We start from the raw sequence: 21,576 nt of genomic DNA, 5'->3' as shown, positions 1-21,576 counted from the left end.
GTTTCTACATCCAGTGCTTCAGATAAGACTTGGAAGTGGGATTATTTTACTCCCCATTTTGAAAGTTGTTAGTAAACATTTTTATTTTTTATTTTTTTTTTAGGGAGTACAAATGTAAGCCCAAATCCAAATGGGAGTATTTTGTAAGGAAGTAAAAATGTGTTGTAACTGGAAAACAGCATTTTTTTAAAATAATTATTTCTTTGCACCTAATTATTCATGACCATTAAAAGATTCATGTTTACTATTGTTATTGCCTGATCGGAAGAAGTAGTTTCTTCTGGTGGTACTATGTGCAGTACTGGTGTAAATATATCAATGGAAATGTGTGTGCTGAAAGCAGGGGAACAAGGGACAAGGTGCTAAGGGTCTGTTTCCTACCTTTTGTTGGGAGAATTTGTACTCCCTATTTTTTTGGGATTATTGCCCATTTGTAGGAAGTAAAAGTGGCTGATACACCCCTTATCTGCAGGGCTGGCTACATCATTCCATTCCTACAGATCTTGGTCTCCAAATACTTCTGAGAAGATAAATGATTGGTCCTGAAGTTATTAAAAGATGTATTTTCACTCTATATGTAGGCTGGAATTCTGGTACTTTATGATAATCACTTGGAAATGTGTTCCTCTGACTTCAACACCAGTGACGAAATATATGAAATCTAAGTATATTACCTTTAATATTGCTGAGTATCCCACATTCGCGCTCATGCCAGTTTTAAGTTAATTAAATCCTCACAACAGCCCAAATTCAAAATTTGGATATTTTGACCCGTTTATTTTTACAACATACAGACCCCTTATTTAGTAAATTCTCCTCCTCGGTAGGTGTAGCAATATGCTGGGTCCAGTGGTCCCTTCTGCTTGAAGTAACGGGTGATGGTCGGCCATAACCCGAAGCAGGGCATTACTTTAATTTTAATGTGCAATGGACTGATTTCAATGTATTTAGAGGGAGGAAACATATCTTGCTAAACATTCAAAAGGGGTCGACAGAATGAAAATACTTTCTCCCCTGGATCTCCCCCACACACTTAGTGTACCCCCGTTGTGCAGGTCTATTCTGCTTCGCTCTCTCACGTGAGAAGGGCACTACGTGTAAACAAGGGAGGGACGGGGAATTATGTTACTTGACATTCCCGTTTTTCCACTCATATCTCAGTACTGACTTGTCATGCATGTTGACAGTCTCCCGCCCCACCTGGAGAAAAAGCAGCAGTGTGCAGTGTCATCGTCCATCGGAAACCCTTTGACGGACTCATTAGTCCGGTCTGCCGTCAAGCCTCTCCCAGCAACAGGTCCTCCCCAGTAACACAATTGCAGAGGACACACACTGCACCTTAAAGCATTACTCACAGCAGGATGACCAATTAATACAGGCGTAATGTCACACTCCTCAGAGTCAAGACGTGCAAATCCAACACCCTGTTACAAACCCTTTTTAGTCTTTAAAACAAACCAACAGACTATGGCTTGTCCCAAATGACATTACGGGTTGTATAACATATTTATTCCCTAAAGTACAGCCTTCGATGGTTCCTTTCAGACATTTACTCTAGGTCTTCTTTATCGGGAGAAGCAGGAACAAGATTAAACTGTGTTCACCCAGCTTCTCATACCATATTAGTACTAGTGATGTAGGATATTACCATATTTAATGGTACTCAATACATCAACATGTGAAGGATGAGTAAGTTCTGCCGGGTTTCAAGATGAACTCCTGTTTGGACAGATCTATCTGGGGGTGATCTTACCTCCTGTTTGATTTAACAAATGCACTGAGTTTTCAACACAAAGAGGGACCTCCACAAAGGGGGTTGCCTACACCTGTCTTTCTGTAATGGAAACAAAGCTTGGCATTCAAGGAAAACTTTGACATACCAAAATGTAGACGTACGTTACGTCTGGTCCTAGGGTTTAGATGCGAGGAATGCAGTCAGGAATCAAGAAGGAGACCACTCTATTTATTCTCCTCAAGTACAGACTAGGACATGACCAAGATTCCAGAATTACCAGTAGATACCGGTGCTCACCACCCAGGCTGCTCCCAGGTCAGCCGCTTCCAGTGGCTGTCAAAGCTGGAAACCTCACTCACAAGATGCACTGTAACATTCCAAAAGTGACATCAGTAATAGCATCAATGCTATTCTCTAGACGCTACAACCTACTAACACGATCAATATTTTTGGACGGGTTTATACTCTATTTCCGTGCAGTATGAGAAATGTCAAATAGCGTTTTAAGAGATCTCTGTCAAAACGGCAAACAAAAAATAGAAAAAAATTGGCATTGGCCAGAAAAATGTAAGACTACAAAATAGAGGCGCAGAGCAAGAGGGTCTTAGGTTTCTCCCCCACAAATACAACAATGCAGTGTAAAAAACCCAGGTGGTATGTACAATATTTTATAAGTGATTTTAAGGGAATCACTTCAGCCTGCATTTCAGGTCACTTATCACAATTAACAATAGCCGATACCAGACTGGGTTTGGTTTTTAAATCTGCATCACAACTATGCTTTGAAATTCCTGTTAGAAACTGCCGTTTTGTTCTAAAGGTTAGTCACTTTTATAGTGTTGCACTGAGATTCTACTTACCCATCACCCGAGCTTGAATAACTACTTTAACGCAGGCTCGGTCATTGGTCTCACTAGCCAGTATCATTTCCTCCTTCAGGACTCCTTCTTTGTGTGCCACGTATTCGCATGTTATTCTGTACCCTAAGGGGGAAAAAAAGACAGATGCAACAGAGTCTATAATATAGGTCACCAGAAGCTTGTACTTTGACTTCAGCTTGGCCAACTTGCACTATTTGAAACAGGTATGAGAACATTGGTAGCATATGCCCTTTCTCAGTTCAGGAAATCAGGCCTGCAAACCAATTTAGAAAGTGCCTGTGTATTTACATTTCTCAAAATGATATATGGAGTCATCCCAGCCACACTATTGTTACACCACAAAGGCGACTGCATTGCACCCTTTCCCGGAGTAAGCCAGACCATGAGATGTGGAAGAAAGGAGCAGCAGAGTGAGAGAAGATGACATGGGATACCAAATGACAAAGGAAGAAAAATGTGCTTAAGGAAAAAAGGATATACTTGTCATAGAAGGGATGTCTGTGCGTTCAGTGCGGATTACAAGGAAGGCAATATTATGGCAATAACCGCTGAGCCGGCGGCCATTACCGCCTAAGTTAATGCCCCCGGAGCCTGAATTTACACTTTACCGTGGCCCAGAGAGCATTACCTTAAGTCGGTAATGGCCCGGCGGTTATTGCCATTAGTTTTCCACAGTTTGCAGCCTCGGATTACTAATGCGCTGATAAAACATTTTCAAGCGGATTTCTTTTGCTGTCTGAAATGGCATCGCCGCAGTACGCGTTAGTTCTAGGAACACTGGAACGCGCGTACTGCTTCTTTAGTACGGAGCAGCAGGGCTCCATTTTGAAGCTACTTGCTCCATGCTAATGAATGGGGGCAATACTTTTAAGCATGCAATGTTCACATGTAAGACAGAATGTGAAGTGGTGTAGAGAGCATTTCACATATTGTCTTCCATGTGTTGAATGCTGAAGGTTTCAATGCAATTACAGGAAGAAAAATGAGTTGCCAATTATATTAATGTGCATCAGAGAGGAAATGGATGAACACTAGTTTCGCAGAGAAAAGAAAAAGGTTTGAAATACATTTCTTGGTCATTTATTGAATTGAAATGCATTCTTATTTAGCATTTGCAAAGAAGGATTGGCAATAAATGGATGGAAAACGAAATATACACATAGTTGAGATTGTAGTTTATTTCATTCAGAGTTACATAGGTGGTAAGTTATAGGTCGGCCTAAATAGGTGGAAGAAGACATGTCAGTATATAACAATTAGGGTTCAGAGGAACAAAGACACATGTTTAATTGCGCATTAAACCGGTATCATTCACTGTTAAAGTGCATATTACCGTGAAAAGTAAAAGAGCAATTGGAAAATTGAGGGTTTTTTTTATTTGCAGAGAAGGTGGACATAACGGTGGAAAAACAAGAAGAGGAAGTAGATGGAGCTGTAAAGTTTGAAGCATTGTGAACTGGAAGACTGCTATGGGATGTGGTTTGCCCTTGGTGGAGTATTGAAGACCAGGCATTACGTTGCATAGCCAGTAAATAGAAATTGATGAGGCATTCTTGTGGCCATTCACTGACATTATTTCTCCTCAGTCTAGGCCAGCATTGGAAGAGGTTGGATTGCGGTGGCGCTAATGCACGCTCACTAATACGTTGCATGAAAGAACCAATAGTGCTTTTTCCAAGTGGCCGATTGGTATACCAAATTTCTTCTTCTTTGCATTCGTTGTGCAGGAAGCGGCGAGGCATTACGAAAAAGGAAGCAGCGGCGAGAGGTAATTTAGACATGTAGAGAAGGAAGGATTTTCCAGGACAATTGGATCGGTAGCAATGGGGTACATCCATCCACAAAGGTTATTTCGTTGTTGGTCAAATAGTTTGTGATGGTTTTGGGTACGTTCGTTGTATGTTAGGGTTGCGTATTGTTTGCCAATTTCATCTGTTACAATTTGGAATGTGCTAGGTGGTAACAAACGCAGACCTTCAAATCCTCTACGTGCAAAATATATTTGTACACTAGTTTCGCATATATATTTGACAAACCATACTTTGTATTGTAAGGTTTGAGGAAAATTCACATTGAAAATACCACATGAACGTAGCTTTACAAGATCCATGGAAGTGATTGGTGATTTGTGTTGCGCTTGATCCTTTCCGTTTCGCTGTAGTCTTTTAATTATGGCAATGAACGCGTTGTTGGCAGCGATAGTGTGATTGTAAATGGGAAAAGGGAGACAAAATTTGGTTGGAGAGTGTCAATAAAAAAGTCTACTGGATTTTTTTTTGTTGGAAGTAGTGTTTATATCTGCGACCTAGAAACAACACTTGAAAAAGGTGATGTATCTAGAGCTTTGTTTAACGAGAGAAAAGTCTAAAAGGAACAGCCTGTTAAATGGTCTAGAAAACGGTGCTATGCATTAAACTGGTGTTACAATACCATTGATCTCGAAACGCTATGGGTTTAGCAGGCAGCCCAATGAAAATGATCTTCCAATGCCAAGGCAGCAAATGGTCTCAGAGTGCCATTGATCTTGCAGTGCTAAGTATTCACTTTGTGTCACAGCGTAATTGATCGTGTGCTCTTATGCTCTTTAATTGCCAGTACAAAGTAGTTGTTCCAATAAGGCAATAGCATCAAATTGGTATCAAAGTATTGAACAGGTAGCACAGAAATAAATTAACTTGGGTATCTTGGCTCTGGAATCAGTCGGTATTGCAGTGGATTGAGAAGGTGGAACAGAAACGTTATGCTGAGGAATAGGTTAGTGTCATAGAGCATTTGTTGCAATTACGCTGTGGAATTTAACAGGTGATTTAAACATAATAGATGTGTCATGAGTACAACCGATAACACAAGATAAAAGATAAAGCTATGCTGAGGGATCATTTGGTATCACAGTGCAGATGATGTGGCTATGCAAAGGATTCAATACAGAACTAAGTTAGTATGATATATGTAATTTATAACGCGCCTGTAAATAAGTGCTTCTAGGCGCTACAAGACATGGGGAGGAAAGACCGAGGGAGGACAAGACAAACTATCTTACTAGGCCTTGTGTCATTAAGATCGTGCAAGTGCGACAACGACAGGTGAAGGGGGAGGCTGAGTGGGAAGTGCCAGGGAGAGGGGACGGTGCAATCGGGGCACCATTGCCCTGAGTAAATGCAGCCAGGGCAGTGCGGCTCTGGGTAAGTGCAAGGAGGCAGGGGACCTGTAGAGGTTACAGTTACACACCCCTAGCGCAGTTGGCCGGGAGGCAGTGCAGGATCATGGATGAGCCTAGTACCCAGTGAGAATCTCAGGGTATCCCAGCCGAGGGGAAAAGGAAGGTCTTGAGCTGTTGCGGAACTTCAGGTGGTCCAGCTCAAAATTGAGAGGGCCAGGGAGGCCATTCCAGAGGGAGGCACCTGCAGAGGAGAAAGTTCTACCCCCCCCACCTCTGCCTGGAGAAGCGCCTGAACCTCAGAGTTGGAGGTGGCTGAGCGAAGGGCTAGAGAAGGAAGGTGTTTAGTAAGAGTGTTGGAGCTAGTGCGGGTCCCGGCCCCAGAAAGCATTGTGGACGATGCAGAGGGTCTTAAACTGGATCTTTGCAGCCGCCGGGAGTCAGTGGAGAGATTTCAGGGCAGGAGAGAGGCGTCCTCTGGGCTTGAGGCCAAGGATAAATCTTGCAGCCCTTTTCTGGATTAGTTGCAGAGGGCGGAGAGTAGATGGAAGCAGATTGAGAAAGAGGCTGTTGCAGTAGTCCAGGCTAGAGAGAACCAGGGCTCTGGAGACAGTGAGCTTCTGTAGGAAAGTGAGAAAAGGAAGATTACTCTGAGGTGCAGGTGGTAGGGGGGCCTTCTTGGCAAGGTTTGTGATGTGAAGGGAGAAGGAGAGAGTAGAGTAGAAGATGACACCAAGGTCTATTGCCTTATAGGAGGGCCCAAGGAGAGCAGCCAGAGTGAGAGGAAAAGCGGGAGCAGGGGTCCTAATGAGAAGGATCCCCATCTTACTGGCATTAAGGGAGAGATCGTTGAAGGCACACCAATCCTGAATTGCGGATAGACAGTCAGGACTGAGCGAGAAAGAGGAGAGGAGGCTGATGGGAGCCTGAAAGAGAGCGGAGTGTCAACCGCCTAACACTGAAAGTTAGAAGAGAAGGTAGAGACCTGTAGACATTGAAGAGCCAGGGTGAGAGGATAGAGCCTTGGGGAACACCACATGTGGAGAGAGAGGTGGTGGAGAGAAAGGACCCAAAAAGGTCCTGGGAGGGTCGGTCCGGGAGGACAACCACTCCAAGGCCTGATCCATAAAGCCCAGGTTCGATTCATCAGGATTGCGTGATTGGCCGTGTGAAACGCAGAGGAAAGGTCAAGGAGGATGAGAACAGAAGGAAGGCTGGAGTCAAGGTTAGAGCGAAGATCTTCACAGGTGTTCAGAATAGCAGTTTCCGTGCGTCGGGCTGCTCTGAAGCCAGACATTTTTGTTTTTTTATATTGATAAACACAAACATCCCAAGGGCATCATGGCGCTGTTACAAGAAGGCATACTTAGTTACATAAGAGACAAGAAACAAAGGGGAGGAAACATGGGAGCAGACATAGATCCAGCCTAATAGCGGTAAGTGGTCATAGTGAATCTGCTGACAGTAATTTAACAAGTGTTCAGGCAGTGTACACTCTATGTGCCGAGAGATGGCAGGGTCTGTAGAGTGAAGTACTGGGCGCAAGTTAGTGTGGTAGTGTGGAGGGGAGTGAATTTAATTGAATAGCATGGTTTTTAGCATGACTGATGGTCATGGAGACAACCAACAGATTCAGCGTGGAGAGTATGCTGGGAGATGACCAGCTTTTTCAGGAGTTTGCCCAGAAAAGGAGCGATAGAGATCGGGCGAAAGTTTGCCAGGCAGGTAGGATGGAAGGCTTAAGGAGGGGTTGCACAAGGGAGTGCTTGATGAGAGAAGGGAAATATCCAGTCTTGGCTGATTTCTGCAATGTGGTCCTTGATGGTTCTGGAAGAGCATGGGAGCACCCTTTTGGACGACACTTTCAAAGATCGGACTGGTCTAGAAACATCGTAGTGGTGTGGAGAATGACGGACAAGGAGAGGCGGCCAGAGGTAGGCCAAGAGAGGTAGAGGAGAGTGAGGACAGGATGTCCTCAGTTTTACTGGTGAAGTGAGATGCCAGAGCCGTACAGAGGGCTTGGGAGGGAATAGGAGAGGTGGAGACTGCAGAAGGACTGCCCAGCTACGTGCAGATTTGAAAGAAAGACTTTGCCTGTGTTAGAGGACGCATATACGCGTGGGCTTGGATGTGGACTCTCTTCTTGGACAGGACAGAGTCTGTATTGCCTTTGGTGCATGCAGCAGGTCAGTTTGTCAGAGGATGCACCCGAAGCCCTCCACTTCCTCTCAGCCACCCTGCACTTGCGTTTCAAGGCGGCGAGGTCGCAGTCCTAGCAAGAGTTGCACTTGGAGGTAGGCTTCAGACGGAATCTCATGACAGGGCCAAGGATGTACAGAGTGTTGGAGATAGAAAGATGCATGTTAGAGAGTGCTGTGTCAGAATGAGTCACCTGCAGGTGTAGGAGGAGCAGAGAAAGTAGAGGCAAAGACATACAGTGATACACGCTTCATGGGCCGAATGAGTGAGAAGGTAGGTGGCAGTGCTGGGGTGGGCTTTGTCTGAGGAACAGAGTTTCAGGTGAGAGGAAAGCAGAAAGTGGTCAGTCCAAGAGAGAAGTAGCGAGAGGGTTACAGAGGTGGGATGTATGAGAAGGTGAGAAAATCCAAGGAGTGTCCGACAGAGTGTGTCGGACCAGAGAGTAGAATGGAGAGCAAAGGAGAGAGTGTGCATCGCAGAGATTGCAGAAGAGCCCAGAAGAGGTATTAGAAGCATTCAGGTGGATATTGAGGTCTCTGAGGAGAAGTTGAGAGGCAGAAGCAAGGAGTGAAGAGGTGAGGTTAGCCTACTATGAGAGGAAGAGGGAAACCTGGCCAGGTGGCCTGTAGATGTTGGTCACCGTCAGAGAGAGGGCAGGAGAGATAGAGAGCCTACAGACCAGGCATTCAAAAGGAGAAATATGCCCAGAAGCAGGGACCCACTTTGGAAAGATCAGGGCTACTCCAACTCAGGGTCGGTTAGTTATGGGCTCGCAGAGGATCTTGTAGCCATCAGGGAGAAGGGTGTCAAAACTCGTGACAGAGCTGGCCGTGAACCATGTCCCAGTGAGAGCGAAGACATCCAGGTTATGTTCTTCAAAGAAGTGGCAGATGGTAGAAGAGTTTTGACAGCAGAGCGAGAGCAGGTTGCCACACTTTGAAGACTTCTGGGGTGGGGTAAAGGCTTGAGGCACAGGCAGCAGAAATGGTAGAGGGGCCCAAGAGTGGGAAAAGGTGGTAGCAGGCAGTGGCATAGTATCCAGAGAGGAGGAGGAAGGTGCCAGAGAGGTAGGAGATAGCATAGGAGCCAGATATGTGTTAGTTGGAGGAGCGGGAGAAGGAAGGAAGTTAATGAGACGCGGGAGACGCCTATTGAAAAGTAAGAGATTGGGCTGAGGGCCCTGGACCAAGACAGTACCATTCAGAGAGACAATGAAGGTCTTGGAGGAGCGGAAGGAGGCCAAGAGGACCTTCCACTGAGTGTCACAATTAATGGGCGAGGAAGAGATAGGTGAGAGAACCAAGACCATATGAGGGGTCCATAGGTCTGCAGCGGGAACGACAAAGAGGATGTCAGTTAGGGTCTGTCTGGAGGAAGCGCTGATGAAGGTATCAGCGATACGGGAGGCCAGGGTTGGAGACCTGATCTCCTCACTCTTGATCTTTTTCCTACCAGACTCAGTGAGAGGGATAGGTGATAGAGTAGCAGTTTGTGGAGATGGGAGAGATTGAGAGCGCCATAGAGGGTGCGAGAAGGCAAGCAGGGAGCATGAGTGAGAAAAGAAGGACATCCCAAAGCCGACCGCCACAGTAGGCAACAGAAGGGAGGGTTCACACAAACCAAGGCACACAGAAGGCAACAGGCAGGCATCCACAAAGGAACGCAGGAGCAGTGTGCGCAGAAGACAGAGGGGCCAAAGGGGGGGGGGGACTTTGGGGGGGGTGGAGCACACTGTAAAACACCCAGATTCGTCTTTCTCAGAAAGAGGGAAAAAAGGCCTAGTTTCAACACAAACCACAATGTAAAGAGAGCTGAAGGAGGTGCTTGTTTGTTTGTTTGTTTGTTTATTTATTTATTGTGCGCACCAGACCCTAGGGTAGCAGGGCGCAAGAGAACAAGGAGGTTTACAGCTTAGTTAACGTTTGCAGGTTACAGATTAGTTAACGTTACAGGTTACAGGCATAGTGGACATTTCGAATCTGCAGGGTAGGGCAAGTGCAAGTGCAGATAAGGCGTAGCTAAACAGTCAAATCTATGGCGATCAAACAGTAAAAGCAGGTTAGTACAAACATTATAAGAAGACGTTACGTATAAAGTGACATACGCTATGTCGCATTCTCAATAAGCCATTTTATGGTGTTCTTTCTAAAGTTATTGAAGGTTTGGTCAGATCTGAGTGCAAGGGGTAGGGAATTCCATAACTGTGCTGCCTTAACTGGGAAGCTGGAACCTCCAATGGTGGCTAGTTTGAATCTGGGCACTAGGAGGCAGTTGGGGCTGGCTGTCCTTGTGAGTCTCGTTGGATTTTTCCTGTTGAAGCGTTCTGAGAGGTATCGGGGAGCTTTGTTGTTTAGGCATTTGTGGATAAGGGACGCAGATTTAAGGTTGATTTTTTCTTGGGTGGAAAGCCATTTGTGCTTTCGTCTTATTTCTGAAATGTGTGCACTTCTGGGGATACTTAGGGCCGCTCTAAGTGCATTGTTTTGGAGCACTTGGATTCTGTGGATGATTTGTTTGGTAGTCCCTATGTAGAGGGCGTTGCAATAATCTAGTTTCGATAAAATGAGGGCTCTAGCTAGAATAAGACAGCTGTCCTCTGAAAGGAATGGTTTCCCAGCTCGTATTAACTTGCATGTATAGGCAGTGGATGATGACAGTGAGTTCACCTGTTTGGTGAAAGATAGTGTCGCATCAAGGTAAAAACCTAGGGTTTTTACTTCTCTGGCGACCTTGATAGTGTTGCCATCGATGATGAAGGCGGAGTAGTTTTGGTTAAGTTTGGAGATACGGGCTGCCGTGCCCAGGATGATGAGCTCTGTTTTGTCATCGTTCAAGCATAGGCCATGGTTGGCCATCCATGCCTGAACGATGCTGTAGACTCTATTCACCAGAGCCAGATCTTCGACGTAATCCCCAGTAAGTGGTAAGAGAATCTGAGTATCATCTGCATAGTTAGTGTAGGTGATACCCAGATTATCAAGATCGTCAAAGAGTGGCTTGGTGAAGATGTTATAGAGTGTCGGCGAGACGCAGGATCCCTGGGGCACTCCGCAAGTGATTGGGATAGGGTCTGCTGCCGCTGCGGGGGAGAACACCCTCATGGTCCTGTCACTAAGAAATGATTGAATCCAGACTATAGCCTCCTCTGAGAAGTGGGCAGCCGAGTCCAAGTGATTACATAGGACTTTTTGGTCCACCAGATCAAAGGCGGCTGAGAGGTCTAGAAGGAGGAGGAGAGCTAGTTTTCCCTCGTCTCTGAGTGAATCTATTTGGGCTTTTAGGTCGATAAGGGCAGTCTCTGTGCCGTGTTGCGGACGGAAACCGGATTGGCGGGTGCCGAGGAGATGGTTCGTCTCAAGGAAGTTCTGGATTTGGGTGTATGCTACCTTGTCTAATATTTTTAGTAGGAAGGGAACCGTGGTGATGGGCCTGTAGTTAGTAGGAATGTTGGGGTCCAATGTTTGCTTTTTTAGGAGGGGGAGTACCCAAGATTCCTTTAGATTGCGGGGGATGGTGCCCGTAGTAAAGGAGGCATTGATAAGTTTTGTGATAAAGGGGGCTAAATCCCTAGCCGCATCCTTGATCAGTTGTGCGGGGCATTGGTCGCCTTTGCAATTAGAAGGTTTGAGGGTCAAAATGGTCTTCTCTACCTCAATTACTGAGACCTTGGAGAAACGGAATTGGGTGGATTCTGGGTTGTTGGATGAGGGAATTTTGGCTATCAGAGGTTGAGTTGGCAGAGAGGCTTTCTTTAGGGCAATTTTTGTTTGGAGGTTGGATACTTTGTTGGTTAGTGCCAGTTGTATGTCTGTGCACCAAGTTTTGTCTTTGATGGAGTCATCCTGTACTGTGATAGGGGTTTCCAATTCCTTTAGGATGGAGAATAGCTCCTTCATGCTGGAGTTGGATTGGGAGATCCTATTATTATAGGTTTCTTGTTTGGCCAGGATGATGTCTCTTTTGTATTGCGAGGAGATGTTAATTAGGTTAGTTTTATTTTCAGCGGTCGGATGTCGGTTCCAAGCTGTTTCGCATTTTCTCTTCTGTAGTCTTAGGTTTTTTAGGTGGGGTGTAAACCATGAGTTCAAATGCTTTTTGGGTTTACTGATCCGAAGTTTAAATGGAGCAATACTGTCAAGAGCAGAGCACATGGCTGCGTTGAATGCATCCACTAAGATGCCTGGGTCAGAGTGGTCAGGTAGGGAATTTAGTTTGGGTAGGATGTGGGGCAGAATATTGTCGGCTGTAATGTTTTTCTTGTTTCTCGTTAAGGTGGGTGTGGCTGGCGTGGGTGTTAAGACTGTGGGTCTTTTGGTGTTGAGGGTGAAAGAGATAAGGTAATGGTCAGACCATATTTGGGGGGTGATGGCTGTTATAGAGGGGTAGCAGTTGTGACTGGCAATCCAGTCTAGTGTTCTTCCCTTGATATGTGTGGGAGTATTCACGAACTGCGTGAAGCCTAGCACTGACAGAGTATTGCCTGTGGCCGTAGCATGATGGTCGTTGATATCGTTGAGCCCTAGATTGAAATCTCCTAGTACTAGTGTTTGGGAGGATTCTTTTAGCTTCTCAGAGATGACAGTGGTGATGTCTTCAGTGAAGGTGCTGACGGGGCCAGGGGGTCTATAGATAAGGTGGATATTTAATGTTTGGGAGTTTGCAGTCGGTAATTTGATAGAGAGAAGCTCGCAGGATTTGAGGGAGGGTGTGGGTGTGATTCTCAGAGAGATTAGATTTGGCGATAATTGCAATTCCTCCACCGCGCGAGTCTGGTCTGTCAGCTCTGAGAATGGTATAATTCTCTGGGACTGCCAGAGTGAGAGCCGGACCTGCTGCATCGTGGAGCCAAGATTCTGTAATGGCAATGAAGTCAAGGCTATTATCCCGTATGATATCTGCTATGTCAGTGGCATGGGCGACTAATGATCTGGCATTGATTAGAGCAGCTTTTAGTTCAGGTTCTAGCTGTGCTGTGAGCGGAGGTTTGGCTATAAGTTTATTGATTTTATGGTGTGGTTGGTGTCTAAGAGGGGCGGTGATTACCAGTGGTCGGCATATTTTGGGTCGGAGGTGTTCTAGGTTAATGTTATATTTAGTAATAGGTTCGAATATTTTAGGTAGTCGAGCCCGGAGTCTAAGCTTCCTTTGTTCTAAGTTGCAGGGTTTAGAGATGAGTTGTATGTGGGCACCAAGGCCCTCTGTAGGCAGAACTGTAGGCATGGTCGTGTAGATGATGGTAAGGATAATTGTCAGTTTGGAGAATTGTGCAAGGTGAACTGGGTTGGGCATGTGGAAGTACATACTGTTACTACTAGCTGAGCTAGGTGGGCTGGAATTAGTTGCCGTGGATGGATACGGGGCAGAGTTGGCAGAGTACAGTTCACAAATACTTAGCGAGATTAATGCGGCAGTGACGTACTAGTCTGAGAGTAGCAGTCAGATATTGGGCTAAGTGCGACGGTCAGATGTAGGTCTAAAAACCGAGGTCAGATACTGGGCTGAGAGTGATGGTACAGTGGTCTCTGGGCGACCATAAGGCACTACACAATAATACAGTGGTCTCTGGGCGACCATAAGGCACTACACAATAATACAGTGGTCTCTGGGCGACCACAAGGCACTACACAATAATACAGTGGTCTCTGGGCGACCATAAGGCACTACACAATAATACAGTGGTCTCTGGGCGACCATAAGGCACTACACAATAATACAGTGGTCTCTGGGCGACCATAAGGCACTACACAATAATACAGTGGTCTCTGGGCGACCATAAGGCACTACACAATAATACAGTGGTCTCTGGGCGACCATAAGGCACTACACAATAATACAGTGGTCTCTGGGCGACCATAAGGCACTACACAATAATACAGTGGTCTCTGGGCGACCATAAGGCACTACACAATAATACAGTGGTCTCTGGGCGACCATAAGGCACAATACAGTGCAGTGGTCAGTTAGCGACCAAGGGCACGGCCAATAGCAGTCATGAGGCATAAAGCACTAGGGGCTGAAAATGACTGAGCTATTAAAGAGGTGGCAGCAGTGGCGCAAAGAGGCGGCGGAGTTGGAAGCATAAGCGTATGTAGCAAACAGTTATCGAGGGTGAAAGAAACTGAGTTCAAATGTTTATGAATGCGGAATAGCAGAAGACATACCAGAAAGCACAATAGTGTAAACTGAGGGTATCCCCTTTACTCACAAAAGATTAAAGGTCCGAGTAGACACTGGCTCCGAGGCTCTGGAGGCAAACAAGGTGATTACACACGGTGTTTGTGATGCCTGGAGCAGCACGGGCAGAGTTTGTGGCCCCTGGCTCCGAACAGGCACCCAACAGGCCTTAGAGTGGCCTTGGAGCTGGCCGCCGGCGCGATCCGCCTGCCGGCGGTTACAGCTGATGTTAACGAGGCTCAGCCTCGGTTTCAGGCCGCGCTGCGCCCGGCATGCGCGAGTCAGGCGGCGTGTGGGGACAGGGTCAGGCAGGCCCCTGTCCGTGTTCCTCGTGGTTCCTCTGCTGGGCTGGGGTGCTGGGGGGGCTCCTGCCCTCGCCCCACGATGAGGAAGAGTGGAGTGAGGGGGTGAGCAGGCACCCAACAGGCCTTAGAGTGGCCTTGGAGCTGGCCGCCGGCGCGATCCGCCTGCCGGCGGTTACAGCTGATGTTAACGAGGCTCAGCCTCGGTTTCAGGCCGCGCTGCGCCCGGCATGCGCGAGTCAGGCGGCGTGTGGGGACAGGGTCAGGCAGGCCCCTGTCCGTGTTCCTCGTGGTTCCTCTGCTGGGCTGGGGTGCTGGGGGGGCTCCTGCCCTCGCCCCACGATGAGGAAGAGTGGAGTGAGGGGGTGAGCAGGCACCCAACAGGCCTTAGAGTGACCTTGGAGCTGGCCGCCGGCGCGATCCGCCTGCCGGCGGTTACAGCTGATGTTAACGAGGCTCAGCCTCGGTTTCAGGCCGCGCTGCGCCCGGCATGCGCGAGTCAGGCGGCGTGTGGGGACAGGGTCAGGCAGGCCCCTGTCCGTGTTCCTCGTGGTTCCTCTGCTGGGCTGGGGTGCTTGAACAGGATGTAGCTCTTACTATATAGGCAGTTGATATGTCAGGGGATTGAATGGGTAACTTGAAATAATTAATGTATGAATGCTGTTTAATACGTTGGTATCCCCAATAATAAAGCACAGTTGTCAACTCGGCCCATATTAGTTTTGGTTGAACTCTGGGACGGAGCCAATATTGAATCTAAATACAACTTTAGGGACTATACAATCAGGTTCAGGACTGTTGGGCAACACCGGCTGGGTTGCAGTACAGTAAACGTTCATAACCGATTTTATGCAATTTCTGGCTTGGGCTCAATTGAAGGCATATCCTCATCATCAAATAAATGCACCCAAAATAGCTGAAAAACATCTGTCTTTGGAGCGTCAAGAGTTGCTATTCAGAAGAAATAAACCAGTCAAAATCACTCTCACATGTTCATTCCATATTGACCTCCATGACATCAAATTTTTTAAATTCACATTCTAGCCTGAAAATGGGCATCACAAATAGGATTACACGTCAAAACATTAAGTGCATTTTCATAAATAGATAGCTAATGATAGAGATATATGTCAGAAAGAATAGATGTTTTGGCTATGTTTTATAACCACTTTGATGGGAGTTTTCATTAGGTCCAATTATGCCTGTGGTGCCTTTCAAAGTCCTCAGCTCTCTGGTTTATGTAGGGACTATCTAGGCGGCCAATGAAACATCAATAAGGGAGGACAGACCCAGCCGCAAGAAGATGGCCCACTAAACATTTGCCAGAAACACCAACAAAAAAGTGAATACAAAATAAAAAAGGTTGTGGGTAGGTCAGTGGAGGGGTTACTACATTCTAAAGTATACTATATTTACTCATCCAAGTGCCATTTCCAAATGCTGGAAAAGGCAATAGTTACGGTTCATGTAGACATTGTTTAGAAAGCATCATTTACCAGTGCCACCCAAAAACCAGGCCCTTGTACTTACCCATCCAATGTACAGTACACATGACATCGGCACTGCCATTCCTACAGAACAGCTGGACACTGCTATACCTCTGTTCTACTGGAGAGGCCATGTATGCCAAATTAGGGCAGAAATGCTACATTGCCTTATATCAATGATGGACCTCTTGAAACACCTTGATCCAATGCTTTGAAATTGGGTTTTCCAAGAAATACGATGCCATCAGTTACGAATTGACCTCCTTTGATTTGAGAACAGGAACAAGAAACCTTAGTACTAGTTTGGCTGTGTACTGAAGTGGGTATAACAGAAATACCAAATTCTGAGTTTGGAGGATACATCTATGTACTGCATTCCTACCGAAGAGAGGGAGCAGCATTTGTAGTTTCTGTAGTGCCTGTGCGCCATGAGAATATAAACTTCATTCCCATCAACCTGCTGGAGTTTTTTTCTTCCACTTTACCTCCCATAAAATTGGGGAATTCCCACCCACTGTCAATGCTGCAAATCTCCCATGGAGTCCTGGCTTACCGTAATGGTAACAGAGCTTTCCGGTATATGAGGCCCTATGTATTATTTTTAAAGATGGCCACATGTTTTTTTGGTTGTGAAGTGTGTAATGCACATAAAGACAGAATGCAGCCATGATAGTGTGGTAGCGCAGACTAGGGAATAATGTACCAATGTGCCAACATATTTACGCTTCTGAGAAGGTTTACGTGAAAGGTATGTGAAAAGCGTGTGGCACGAAGAATTAAGAGTGATCATTTGTAGAAATAATTAGGACAACCACACTTAGTTTGCATAGCGTAGGATGTAATCAAAAAGAAAATCCGAAAGACTGAGGTTGGCGAGAGCACCATATTCTTCTTACTTGTTCCCTGGGACCTCATTGGGGACATGACAGATGTTTTCCCTGATAGGCCTCAATGTTTAGTGAAGCAAAGTCAGCCTTTGTTTGTAACTTTCTCTACATGGGATTCAGTAGTCAGTGGCAGTCTACAGTGTATATATGTGTAACTTGAGTGGGAACCAAAATGCGATACTTCTGGGTAGCAAGTAACTACTGTATGAAAACGAGTCCAAAAGTTGGACGCTGCTCATACGAAGGAGTGTGCGGGATACAGAAAAGACATGTAGCATTGTGGCCACTGTGTGCCTGGGAGAGCAAAGGCTGATGGGGCCAAAACAAGATATGAATGGGCGATTATAATCCCAGTAGAATTCACATCTCAGAGAAAAGTGCAATGGAAGCCCCTAGAGACAGTGGCATCCCATATTGATTGGGTGGGTGGCACAAGTTTGACATGATGAGCCCTTGAAGTTCCCGATTTAACTTGGCAGTATGCATCCATACTCAAACAAAGGAAGAGGGGTTTTGGGGATCAATCTAGGTAAATTAAAAAAGACTGCACTGCTCATCAGCATAAGCAGAAAATATTCAATCTGACACAGCATCTCCTACCACTGATCTTATGTAGACCAACCTGCCTGTAGACCATTGCCCCTGAAGTCACTGCTGAGTCACCAAAGTGGAACCACCAACCGGGGCCCCCCTGCCCCTTAACTCAAGGCTTACTAATATTGACAGCTTGGAAACATCCCAAGGTTTCCAAATGCCAGGTTCCACTGCATTCAAATTCCTCTGAAGAGGCATCTCAATATCACAGAACATCACTCCCATCTTTAGCACTGAGAAGAGGCACTTTCTGATACAGTGGCAATGTAGTCCGCTTCCTTTCGCAGCACTTACCGTTACAGTGGGCCATGGTGACAGCTTCCTTTCGAAGCACTTAGTGTCATAGTGAGCCATGCAGGCCGCTTCCTTTACCAGCACTTACCGTCACTGTGGGCCATGCAGGCCGCTTCCTTTAGAAGCACTTACTGTCATAGTGAGCCATGCAGGCCGCTTCCTTTACCAGCACTTACCGTCACTGTGGGCCATGCAGGCCGCTTCCTTTAGAAGCACTTACTGTCATAGTGGGCCATGCAGGCTGCTTCCTTTAGAAACACTTACTGTCATAGTGGGCCATGCTGGCCACTTCCTTTCTGCAGCACTTACATGATTGCTGCATATAATTACATGAAGACTCATTCCCATGGGACTCGCCTCATGCAATGCATGGAGTCGAACTCATTCCCACATAACCGGCCTCATACACTTACTTACTGTCTCTCATTCCGACATGATTGCTGCATATAATTACATAGAGACTCACTCATTCCCATGGGACTCGCCACATGCACTGCATGGATCGGACTCATTCCTACATGATTACCCTCATACACTTACCCGCAGTCTCACTCATTTCTACGTGATGGCTGCCTCCAATTACATATAGACTCACTCATTCCCATGGGACTCTCCTCATGCATTTATTGAAGTCGGACTCATTACTACATAACCGGCCTCATACACTTACTTACCGTCTCCCTCATTTCTACATGACTGCTGCATATAATTACATAGAGACTCACTCATTCCCATGCACCTTCATCAAACCCTGCAAGTAAGCTTTCTCGGAAGTGTCCCTAAGCCAACCAGTGGACTGACCAGCTTACCCAGTTGCTTTGCTCTGTCACCGCTGCCGTTTCGAGGAGGCCCTCGAAACTTGGTATACTGCTAGCTCTGTGTCCACGGCACCCTCAAACCGAATTTCGTACACTTGGCGTTCCCAGGTCTGAAGTGAGACGAGTGCACCAGGACCGGAGTAATCGCGGTTACCGTGTTGCCCTGCTGCGGCAACGTCCTTTGCAAGTCCGCTGCATTTGTGACCCTCTTGCCCCTGAAGCCTGCTGCAGTGAAACTGGGTCGATTCATCCACCCGGAGCGGAGAAATGGCCACTGCCCCGTTTGGGAATCATCGCTGTATCTCAGGATCTAAAAGGTGCTGAGACGTCCTTTTTGCCGCATTCGAACCCGCAAGCGAAGTGGACTGACCTGCCGAAGTTTGGGTCTGCTATTTGGTTCGGGGACCGGTGAGTACTCAATACTCCAACCGGTGGCCCCTAGCGCAATACCCCTCACCTTTCCACTGCTATTGTAAAATAGCGACTCCATCCCGAACTCTGTAAATGCCTCTGCCTTCAAGTGGAGGTCCTTCTTGAATAGTGGGAACTTATTCTGCATCGCCTCATCCACCTTCCCGAGCTGCTACAGACCCCTGAAGAGACCTTGTTCTGCCCACTGGAACAACCGCGTGCATTTGCATTGCATGTTATATTGAGCACAAGTCTGCTCTCTTCTTAGGGCTTGGACTGCCTCTTAGTTAGGTGAATTGTCGATGTTGAACTGGGCCTAAAGACTATCTGCACTGCCTGTTTACTTGCCATCTAGGTTGTCTACATATTTCGTGCATTTAACCCTTTAGAGCCCAATGATCTTGTATATACATTGTATTGATAGTGTTGTGTTGGTTTACTTAGTGTTACTGTGATTCTTTTGCTATGGTCTATGTCACAAAGGCCTTGTAATTAATGTGTCTATATTTTTAATAGCTTTACTATCCCAGCGTGTTCAGGTGAGTGTGGGTGAGGCCCGACCCTCCTGGGCCTTATTTGGCATTGTTTTTATCCTTTCAGCCCCCCGGACCCTGCCCGCAGCATTGTTCGCCTCATGTCCCCGTTTCCCCTCTCCTCCCCCCTCCCAGCGGTCCCCCGTGGTCTGATTGGCTGCTGTTAATGCATATATTTTTGATAGCTTTACTATCCCAGCGTGTTCAGGTGAGTGTGGGTGAGGCCCCGACCCTCCTGGGCTTTGTTATCTGGCATTGTTTTTATCCTTTGAGCCCCCCGGGCCCTGCCCACAGCGTTGTTGCCCCGTGTCCCTGCTTCCCCTCTCTCCTCCTTCATCCTGCCTCCCAGCCAACCCCGTGGTCTGATTGGCTGCTGTTTAATGTAGCCGGCGAACCTAGTCGCCGTCCCAGCTCCTGACCGCCTTTACCATCCCGGTGTGTTCAGGAGAGCGTGGGTGAGGCACCGACCCTCCTGGGCCTTGTTATTTGGGCATTGTTTTTATTCTTTGAGCCCCCGCAGCGTTGTTCGCCACGTGTCCCTGCTTCCCCTCTCCTCCCTCATCTCGCCTCCCAGCCGTCCCCCGTGGTCCGATTGGCTCATTGACTCCTTTAACGTACCCTTCCAGGGCAGCCCTCTGCCCGGCAGCCCTTGCGGCTAAGGGCCCGAGGCAAAGGGCGGCTCCTACATTGGCGGCTTCAGGACATGTCTGAAGGTGTCCGCAAGGGAAGCCAGTGAACCCAGCAGCTAACAAACACCAACAAAAACGTTAATTGCGGCATGGGTGGGGTGTAGAGCAATTACTCTACTCCAGAAAGCCCCTGCCAGAGATTTGTGACCACCAGCCTAAATCTATTCATGGCTGGACTGTAAATGTTGCCTTGCATTACATACTAACATACTTGCCAATGTTAACAAGTGCCACACCTAGAGAGAACTGAAGATCTAGCTAGGATTGTGAATGTTAGCATGTCCAACACTTAGATGGAATTATGAAGATTACCAAGTCCAACACTTAAATGGATTTGGGAATGTTAGCATGTCCCACACTTCTTGATGGGATTGTGAGGATTAGCATGTGCCACACTTAGAATTGTGAACATTGGCCTTCGTCACCTCTGGATGGGACTGGGAATGATAGCATGTGCCACACTTAGATGGAATTCGAATGATAGCATGTCCAACACTTAGATGGAATTCTGAACAGTGACCTGCGCCACATCTAGACAGTATAGTGAATGTTCGCATGTGACACACACATAGATGGAACTATGAAGGTTCGCAAGTGCAACACTTAGAATTCTGAACGTTAGACCGAGTTGCTTCTTGATGTGATTGTGAATGTTAGCATGTGCTACACATAGATGTAATCATGAATGTTAGCAAGTGCCACACTAAAACGGATTTGGGAATGTTGGCATGTCCCACACTTGGATAGAATTCTAAACGTTAGCAAGAGTTGCTTCTTGATGGGATTGTGAAGGTTATCAAGTGCGACACAGACAGAATTGTGAATGTTAGCATGTTAAATATCATAACACTACCAAAAAAAAGCTCAACATTTCTGCATACTAATCTCACTCAAAACACTCACACAACCATCTCTCGCACAACAGCCCGCAGGCACTTCACAACACCCCAACAACACATAGGCCACACCAACAGCACACGAGGACTGACATCGATCCGATACTCGCACCAAAGCTCAGCACCTGGTGTATACCGAGTTGAAGCTGCCAACAGAACACCTCTCCTCTCACTATCCTACTCCATCTTCACCTTACTAACCCATCCCACCTTCTCATTTGCAGATCCGCCAGAGCGCCTGGGGACCAACTCCTTTGGTGACGGTGCGCGGTACAAATACCTTTAACATTTAATATACTAATATTGACAGCTTGGAAACATCCCAAGGTTTCCAAATGCCAGGTTCCACTGCATTCAAATTCCTCTGTAGAGGCATCTCAATATCACAGAACATCACTCCCATCTTTAGCACTGGGATGATGCGCAGCAATGCACGGGTCAGAATGTCCAGACCAGTATCCCATAAATTATTGGAGGGACACTTTTATAGCCACAATCACTTATTTAATGTATGCGCCG

General features: G+C 46.7%; 1 protein-coding gene across 3 annotated transcripts in view; it reads right to left on the bottom strand.

Moving 5' to 3' along the window:
- The window catches only part of ADISSP (adipose secreted signaling protein), a 627,791-nt gene that overhangs the window by 77,314 nt on the left and 528,901 nt on the right, over positions 1 to 21,576 (bottom strand). For all 3 annotated transcript variants that reach the window (XM_069632259.1, XM_069632260.1, XM_069632261.1), the window contains one exon: positions 2,596 to 2,718. In XM_069632259.1, coding sequence (XP_069488360.1) covers positions 2,596 to 2,718 — 123 coding nt within the window. The remainder of the gene's footprint in view (positions 1 to 2,595; positions 2,719 to 21,576) is intronic.

This window comes from Ambystoma mexicanum, chromosome 6q (assembly GCF_040938575.1).
Source record: "Ambystoma mexicanum isolate Mex_15411 chromosome 6q, UKY_AmexF1_1, whole genome shotgun sequence".
NCBI classification, from domain to species: domain Eukaryota; kingdom Metazoa; phylum Chordata; class Amphibia; order Caudata; family Ambystomatidae; genus Ambystoma; species Ambystoma mexicanum.
The sequence above is the reverse complement of the archived record's forward strand: the minus strand, read 5'-3'. Positions and strand labels throughout refer to the sequence as shown.